General features: G+C 46.2%; 1 protein-coding gene across 1 annotated transcript in view; it reads right to left on the bottom strand.

The window, feature by feature from the left end:
• Window positions 1-856: 856 nt before the first annotated feature.
• Window positions 857-9,629, bottom strand: part of vwa8 (von Willebrand factor A domain containing 8) — a 76,680-nt gene continuing 67,907 nt past the window's right edge. Inside the window, exons 41-45 of the mRNA XM_036540908.1 lie at window positions 9,062-9,187; window positions 6,325-6,483; window positions 4,184-4,282; window positions 2,779-3,017; window positions 857-1,996 (exon numbers count right to left, since the gene is read on the bottom strand). Coding sequence (XP_036396801.1) covers window positions 1,888-1,996; window positions 2,779-3,017; window positions 4,184-4,282; window positions 6,325-6,483; window positions 9,062-9,187 — 732 coding nt within the window. The 3' untranslated portion in view covers window positions 857-1,887. The remainder of the gene's footprint in view (window positions 1,997-2,778; window positions 3,018-4,183; window positions 4,283-6,324; window positions 6,484-9,061; window positions 9,188-9,629) is intronic.

The following is a 9,629-nucleotide window of genomic DNA, read 5'->3' as shown; positions in this document are numbered from 1 at the left end:
TGGATGTGAAGTGGAGTCTCCACCGCTACCGCCGCTGCTAACCATTTTACTGAGGCAGGGATCCTCCAAGGGCAGGCTGCAGAACCACACCTCTCCCTCTCCTTGACTTTCTCCTGTGCTCACAGCCCACTGACACTATTTTCTCTGAAAACAGCTGACAAACACAGCGGTGCTTGATCAAGACCCCACTGTCACATTCCTGCATTCCTGCCCCCTGCTGGTGAGCCAGGAGACTTTATTTGAACGTGCCTCTGAGTGCTTTCATAAATGATAGTCTCAACCACGCCCTGACCCTCTGTGCCCCCGGTTGTGTAAGATGGAGACTTGTTGCCTGCTCAGGCGCCAGAAGGCCCAGGAGTCGGAAGAGAAAACGCCTCACTGTTGACCAAGGCGGACAGGGGCAAAACCCAGAGCCTGGGTTTGAGTGTCCTGCGCAAGCACGCACGGTCAGGTGGAGAATGCCAGGGTCAGGGTCCCAGCATTCCTGCGGGGCTGCCCATATTCACAGGGTCAGAGGGCACCGGGGAGAGGAAGTTCAGGGGAGTAGAGCCCTCACTCCCCATCACTCCTCAACGCTCATATCCACGGCAGGGCAAAAAACCGCAATGAGATAGAGCAGCAGCCTTTTGCATGCCTCTATCTGCCAATACATTCCCAATCTCAGCAGAAGTATGCAACTCCCTCCCCTCCACAGAAAAGTGCTTTTTATGAACCAGATTGCTGAAAAGAGATTAGTTTTAAGTGTCCAGATCAACTTTACCAGCAGTGACTTTACTACACAGTATGCAGTGTAAGTGAAATAAATCATCTCATGCCACAAGGTTACATTCTGACTGTAACTGGTTTGGAGGCCAGATTTGGTGATGATGATGTGGACACTGAATGGATCACTGTGATGCTGTCTAAGGACCATGGTGTACAACTGCACTTAGGAACTCTTCCCTTGACTAAGGCTTCCTAGGAATGGAGAAGAGATTTATGAGAGCAATCTGGGAGTGGAGGTGTAGGGTGCACCATTTTGGATCTCTACTGATGATTATAAGCAGATGGAGATGCCACCTCTTCACAAGGCGGTGAGAACACTGGGTAAGCCCAGCCCCACACCAAGGCCGAACAATGTCTTACACAAAACCCTCTCCTATTTACCAAGGCCATGCGTTATTACAGGGACAGGATCACGGTCAAAATCACATCATGTACACACTGCGAAACAAGCTGATTCACCTGAGAATTTACTTCAATTATTAGTATTCATAGCAACAATGGTTCAGGTCACGTATATGACAATTTATGTTATGACGTACATTTCCGTTACATAGTATGGAAGAAATAACACACTTCAGACAAATTCTGATATACTTTAGGACACACAGCAGAGCCCATTTCTCACATTCAGTTCCACTGTTCCATTGTTTCACATTCTCCAGTGATGAGTGGATTGATCCTTTACTGCGGACTTCTTCTGGATGAAGGAGTCTGTGGTCAACACTGATTGTCCGACCACCCACTGATGCAATCATTTTTCCACTCTGAGCGACATAAGGACACACAAAACTTTAGTGGGAGTAGTGATATCATGCTTAAAACAGCTCCTCTCATACAGCATCTTTGACTTTGCTGACTGTATGTGCATGTGACTCTGGGAGTGCAGCTAGCAGATGTAATCATTAATATGGGGAGGAAGTCTCAGCAAATGTCCCTTAGAAAGAGCTTACTGCAGACAAAAAGGCAAGGCGGGGTGAGATGAGTCTTTAAACAAAACGATGTGACAGGCAGTTACAATTTTAGCTTAAATTAGGAACAGTTGCATTTCAGGGCTGGCCAGACAGGCCTGTGGGGGGGCTGGTGAGGAACCCTTGGGGGGGTGGGGTAGGGGGCAGGGCCTTCTCAGGCACTTGACAGCATGGTGGAGGTGAAGATCTGCTGCAGGATTTGTGGGATCTGCTTGGTGTCCATGGCGACGAAAGACCGTCCTGCTGGCAGGGTTTTCTGAAGCCTGGAGACAGAGGTTGAAGAGAAACAACCCCCCCCCAACATGTTACCACTGGAAATTTACCATCACCATCAGAGCCAGACGTTCCCACTGCTCAGCCAGGGGACAATGCACGTCATTCATGGAGGGGCCTTTCTCAGACCGGGCCTTTGGGAAAGCAGTCTGTGCAGCACTGTGTCACCCAGGCCCGGTCAGACACAATAACCCTCTCTCCATAAGGCCCATTCATAACCGTCATTCAACTCCTTTAAGAGGAACACACACACACACAAAAAGAACAGGTCTTTAAATCATGGTGGCCATGAAAGGGCAAGAATAAATGCAACCCTAGCCCAGAGGTTGTTAGTCTGGGACGGCAATGGGTGCTATGGTCTCTAAATGTCTGTAAACTCCCCAGGCCCTTTTCTAACGTGTGAACGGTCCCACACTGGTGCTGGTACACTGTAGCGTGCGGTACAACAACAGCTTCAGCAAAGCCAAAAACAGAAGCGAGAAAGGAATTCTCATTAAATTTCAAATTGCACTGCTTATTGTATTCCACTCAAAGGACCCTGAGTGCAAAGTATAATTAGCAGAAAAATGGGACGCCCGTATTTTTAGCAGACCTTTAAAAAGAACTGTGCCACTTCGCTGCACGTTACTCTCAGTAAGTGTCCCCAGGCGGCAAACCATTGACTGATTCTGCTTTAAAAATGCTTAAAGTCATGTTTCCACTTTGCAGGCGACCTCAGCCGGAGTTCAAAGAGCTGGAGTGTTAAGCCGGAGCGTCAGCTCCCTCCCCTCACCTGTCGGCCTGGTCGCCCAGAGAGCCGATGAAGATGGCGAAAGCGTTGACCTGCGGGTTGCAGGTGAGCGCGCGGGCGAAGCGGTCGGGGCTGATGCCGTAGCGCTCCAGGTTGGCGTCGCTGAGGACGATGACGAAGTGCTCGTCGGCCTCCTCGCGGGCCAGCTCCTTGACGGCGTGCTCCGTGCCCTCCAGGGTGTAGTCACCGCTCATGCAGAACTGGGAGTGCGCATGCATGGTCTGCAGGTGCGAGCAGGGCCCAGGAGCATATGTAATATCACATGTATTATCATATGTACCCTATTCTCATTTTGCTAACTAAGACCAGGGCGTGTTGTTCCAGTAAATCCATATAAAACAGCACACTATGCTACATGTAAATGTAAGTGTGTACATATCTCACATAACGGCTCACACAGCTTGCATTTTTTCAGATATAGACGGATATATACCATAGCAATTCAGATTAAACTCAAGGGTGCAACAGGAAAGTCCCACCCAGAGTTACAACACACAACCTCTTCTTCCCATACCATTGTGTCACACTACTGCTCCAGGTCCAAATTAGTCCTGACATTTCTTAGCAGCCAGCATTAACTACCCTTACGCCAGTGACGGTCACATCCAGCAGTATGTCATGAGATGGTGATTGGTTATAAATGGGTGATTGTGTTACGTGAGAATGCAAAGTCCAGTGCCCACATTCCACAGACAATATATAGGGCTACATATAGAATGATGAACATCTGAAAAATCATTTGTAGATTAACTGTGCTCTAATATGTCACTCCCAGCCTTTGAGTACAATGCTTTTACCATTTCCTCAATAGACAAAAAGCAGAGGCTGGCAGTAAAGCACTAAAACACTCTTCTTCAACTGTTATCTAACCCTCCTCAATTTCTACTTCAGGATGAAGAAAGCCTGCGATGAGTACTGCTGTTAAATGTGTTATAAAGATGCCATAAATTCACCTCCTGACACAGTATTGTATTTGCAGCTTCAAATTCAGTTCCTGGAGAGACATCTATAAGCTGGTTTTCACGACAACAAATTACTCCAGTTTAACCCTTGTAATTTATTTAATTAGTGGTTCAGCTATGTATCCCCCAAAGCATACAGCAGCAAAAAACTTTCTTGACAACAAAGCATAGTCTTGAGTAACTAGGATTAGAAGCTGCAGTAAAAACCAATATACAGACGTGTCCCTCTAAAGAAAGGAAAGCCGTGATTGAACATAGGTGCATAATCCACAGCAGTGTACAGAGTGAGAGTGTGTGGACTATCATGGAGGAATACTCTATTTTGGCTCTGTTTTATGGTGGTGGACACAGGTCAGCCACTCGCTTTGGTTCTACACCCTGCCCCATCAGCCCTCCGCCCCCCTCTGTCGGGTCCAGCCACTCACCTTAAGGACCTTCAGCCTCTCCTTGTTGTTCTTGGGAACTTTGTCACTTCTAACCAGCTCGATATCAAAGCCGTCCCCTGAGTGTCCCACGATGTCGTACTGCGCCATCAGAGACAGACAGCAGAGATCATGCAGACAGCTGTAACAGTGGGCCACAAACAGGGAGAATTACAATGCACGCGGTCACAGGGTAAGGGATGGGGCAGCGATGTTCAGTTCTATCCCTAGTGGGCCAGAACCTTGCAGGTTTTCTAGCTCTGTTAAAAACATTAACACTCTCAGAGGTGGGAAGGGTTGGATCAGTCTGCATAATGCTTAACAGAATTGACTGGCAAGGTGCCTGACATAGGCCTACCCTCCAAGTACCCTAATAAAACTAACTGAATATATACAATAGCTACTGTATGTCACAGGGATGACCTTCAATAAGTGTTACATAACATGGGTACAGCATTTTCTGAGGTTTGCTGTAAGCAGCACTATGGGGGCCTGACTAAAATATCAACCAAGAGAACCATTTATCATGACAAATCATGTTTAGTAAACATGCTGCAAAATTATTACATAAATATGTCTCTGCCAAACAGCACTTGTAGCATAGCAGTGCATGAATGAAGAGTCTTGTCACACATCAAAGGTCTGTTCTTACACAATTATGACGTAGTTATCTCACTCTACCTGGGCTTAGCACAGATATGCAGGATATGCAATTTGACTGAGGAAGACATACTGCACCTGCACAAAGCTGATTAAGAGTCCAATAACCTGCTGATCAACTGCGAATACACAATCCTTCTATATAACGCTGAACATGTAACGTGTAATCTGAACACTGATACCAACAGACTTTAAGCTACATTTGTTCTACACCTTGGAGAACAAGTTTTGACAGTGTGATTTCTACAATTTGTATCAAACCACAAAAAGCTTCTCTGTGAAATGCGTGGCAACACACATGGACATGTGAAATCTAGATTATGCACATTTGTGAAATGAATGCAAAAAACATCAAGCCCTTTTTGTAAAGCCACCAATTGCTCTTTACATTACACGCATATCTCAGCCTGAGAAACTCATCTGAGTGTGGTAGCACCTGTCTCACCCACTGCACAGGTGTAAGCGCGATATCAGATCTACCTCTGTGTTACATGTGTTATGTAAGAGCAAGAGTACAGAGATGGATATCTGTGTCTGCTGGCACGGCAGACACAGATAGCGAGAGGGTGAGAGCAAGGGACAGAGAGAGATCGAGAGACAGAAAGAGCAAGCGAGAGCTCCTGGAAGAGAAAGGAGACAAAAAAGAGCTAGAGAGAGAGATTGCAGGAGAGACAAAGAGGGAGAAAGAAAGAGAAACAAGCAGAGCGAGGTAGAGAACGAGAAAGCGACTGACACGTCACTGACTCACTGAGCGAGACAAAACACCAGCTGTCTGTAAATATTTTTGTCCCTCTCTCTCTCTCTCTCTCTCTCTCTCTCTATCCTACCCTGGTACAGCTGATCTCACACATTATTACAGAGCAGAACCTCCGCATTTCACAGGAGTGTAGGCTGTGTCTTTTCAAGCAGCCTTGTAGGACACAGGCCTTCCAAGGCCTTCCCGGAGCTGGTGGGCAAGTGACTCACTGGTTCCTCTCCACCTCCCAGCCGTGCGGCTGAGGTCAGCGGCACCGTGGCTGCTCTGAGCAGAGCCCAGGACCGAGAGAGCCCAGAGTCTGAGTCAGCCTTCTCAGTCCGGTTCAGGTGTCTCCATGGCAATGTCCCTAAACACTGGCCTGACGCCTCACCTCCCAGGACGCCTGCGCCTCGCACGCCAGCTGGGTGGGGCTGCTGGACCGGAGGACCTGATCCTCATTATTTTAGGGAACTAACATTAGTCAATGAACTGCGCTTCCATGGCAACAGCGGAAAAACAAATTATGTTTATTCCTGTGTCTACGTTGAAGAGCAGAGTCGGCGGATGCGGAACTGCTCACTGGCTCCCTACAGTCTCGATCCTGGTCCCATACTGATCTCGGATCAGATCAGAGCGCTCCCTGGCTCAGCAGTTCTTTGTGATTACTGGAACAAGAAGCATTTCAAGCCGTGGCCCTTGAAAAAGTTTGTAAACGCAGGTCTTGTGAGGGTACAGTAAAGTTACTCACCTTGAACTTGTGCTCGTAGCTCTCCAATGCCTCCATGACCATGCACACGGCCTCCATGGAGCGCTCCAGACGCCCGTCCACCCCGTTGAAGCGGTACATACTCCCTGAAATGTCTGCCAGCAGACGAAGACGCTTTGGCTTCTGCTGAGGGGTGCCCAGCTGGACCGAAAATAAACCATACAAACACGGTCAACCTTCTACCACCCTTTCACAAGCAGCGCACAGTCAACCTCACAAGGACCTCATGTCAGATCACAGGCATACTGCCTTCTCACAATCATCTCATGTGTGTTTGCACATGGTCAGCCTCAGTCCTCTCACATCAGACCACACATTGTCGACCTCACAGTTCCCTTACATCAGAGCATACACGGAGGACATTTCAATCTCCTCAAGACCCCTCAGACAAAATACGGTCAACCTCAGACCAAACATGGTCAACGCTGTCAGTGGTAATTGAGCATGGAGTAGCTGAGTAGTAATTCAACCCACTGCAGGAAAAGAAACCCATAGAAAGTGTTGTATTTGACCATACCCTGGGAGACACCATTTCAATGGCCCTTAAAAGTTGGATTTATAAATGTGTCCCATGAAACACATTCCCTGGATTCAGCTTACTGGCAGAACCCCTCTTGGTGCCTTTTAAGTGCGGTGAGTGTTTCTGTAATGTCTATACTCTGCACGTCGGCTGTTTGCCAGCGGTCCTCTGAGGTGGTGTGGTTTGGAATCCCTTCAAGAATAACCAAAATAAAGTGCTCAGACACAGAGAACAAAGAGGAGTGAAAAAAGGATGACATCTCCACTTCTCCATGATAAAACCCCTGCTGTCTCATGAAATACACATAAAATAATAAATCCTTAGAGGTATTCCTTTTCACATATCTGCGCCCAAATTCCTCAGTCTGTGGGGTATGACAAAGAATGAAGCATCGCTAACGGATAAAGTCAGTGGTAGGTGTTAGGGTGCTTCTTTAATTGTTTAGCAGTGCTTTTAGTCTTTAAGGTGGGCATTGCAGTTTTGGCAGAAATTCAGAACATTGCAACAATAGCCAGTTAAAAGCTATTGCTGAACTATGCATTCAAAACTCTGAGGGTAACTTACCCTACCGTAACGATCCCACCACTGCAATATCACTGCCAGACCCTAATGATGTCATCCCTGCAAAATCACAACCAGACCCTAACCATCCCATCCTACCACTGCAACATCAGTTAGCCGACCCTAATGACCTCATCACTGCAATATCAGTGAGCTGACCCTAACGATCTCATCATTGCACGATCACTCTGCAAACCCTAAATATCTCTTCATGACAACATCACTCAGCTGACCCTAACGATCTCATCACTGCAACATCAGTCAGCAGACCCTAATGATCTCATCACTGCAACATCACTTAGCAGACCCTAACCATCTCATCACTGCAACATCACTCAGCAGACCCAAATGATCTCATCACTGCAACATCAGTCAGCAGGCCCTAACGATCTCATCACTGAAACATCAATCAGCAGACCCTAATGATCTCATCACTGCACCATCACTCAGCAGGCCCTAACGATCTCATCACTGCAACATCAGTCAGCAGACCCTAACGATCTCATCACTGCAACATCACTCAGCAGGCCCTAACGATCTCATCACTGCAACATCAATCAGCAGACCCTAACGATCTCATCACTGCAACATCAGTCAGCAGACCCTAACGATCTCATCACTGCAACATCACTCAGCAGACCCTAATGATCTCATCACGGCAACATCACTCAGCAGACCCTAATGATCTAATCACTGCAGGACCACATAGCAAACCCTAACAACCTCATCAGTAGAACAAACCTGACACCTATATCAGGGTAGTTTTTTTTATATATAAAACAGAGTAGTAGTAACCCTTTCAAATGCATATATTTTTTCTTTCTAGACAGAACATAAATAGCATAAGAGCTAGAATTACATGAAAGTGAACTGCAAAAGCAGTCAAATATGTGGAGGTATTGAATTTGTGTGGGAACAGTCCACCAGTCATTCAACTCTGTGGGTGATCCAAGTCCTGAGTTGGAATACTCAATAATAATTAAAGCCATGGTTAGAGAGAGCTGTAGACCAAATCCCCGACTAGACACTGAAAGATAAGGTTAACACAGTGAATATGTGTGTATATGTATCAGTTGGGAGCTGACATCAAACCAGCCATTGAGTTTCATATTCTGATCAGACCACAGAGACACTCATACACAGAGGCTGTAACATAAACCTGATTCCACAGGAAACAACTGCCTGGACTGGCCTCACATACCCCAAACTGGCACCATGTTATTTACAGGCTGAGAGCTTATTGATTTGATGTGAAACAGATTGTTTACGATAACTCAGAAACCATGAAATAATAGACATTAATTTTATTTTTATAATTCTTCTACTTACTACATCCAAATGTAATATACATATACACTACATTTTTGCTTCATCACAGGAATAACCATTTTGAGAGTGTTGTTAGCCTGGTCTGACACTTTTGCTCATTTAACTTGACTGGATACACTTATGTTCTATTGTGCTGGAAGTTGCTCTGGATAAGTGTCTGCTAAATGCATGTAATGTAATGTAATATGTAAAATGACCCCCATGATCATTGTTTATGTACCAAAGACACTGAATGGAGTAATGTGGCCATATCACAAACTAATTTGCTGTCACGGAGACCCATTTAGCGTCAGAGAAAATGGCACTCACCTCTGGCTCCAGCTCTCCACGTCGCTTGTAGATGGCCTTTTCCCCTGTCAGGCCGTCAATGATCTTGGCATCATCCAGCTCTCCCAGGGCCTGGTTCTTTAGCCACTGCCTCTCCTTCCCTTTGGCCTGCACACAGCCCCAGACACACATTGTTTCAATCCTCAGGTTCATTGCATGGGTGGGTTAGCCACCAGTTGCAGTAAATTTCACTAGTAAATGTAATAATAAAACAATAATAGTGCTGGGAACTTTAAGTCAGCTAATGCAAATTAGCAAAGAGGGTTGGAAATTTTTTAATGGGGAACCAGCTGTGAAAAATTATGCTAACTCCAAAAAAAAAAAAAAAAAAAAAAAACATTTTAAATGCCGTACATCACATGTTTAGATCTATGAATAAAACGTTAATGGACAGCACCATCACCCAGAACTCCTGAACACTAGGACCACTTCAGCAGAAGTGTTCATGAGCAGTGAAAGGCTGACGAGAACACTCCTCAGGCAGTGGGACCACCTTGACTACTGATAATAAACACGGCGTGCACAGGAAGGGGTCAGACCTTTTCCACAT

The sequence above is a fragment of the Megalops cyprinoides genome, chromosome 11, assembly GCF_013368585.1.
Source record: "Megalops cyprinoides isolate fMegCyp1 chromosome 11, fMegCyp1.pri, whole genome shotgun sequence".
NCBI classification, from domain to species: domain Eukaryota; kingdom Metazoa; phylum Chordata; class Actinopteri; order Elopiformes; family Megalopidae; genus Megalops; species Megalops cyprinoides.
This window is presented reverse-complemented; position numbering and strand designations above follow the sequence as displayed.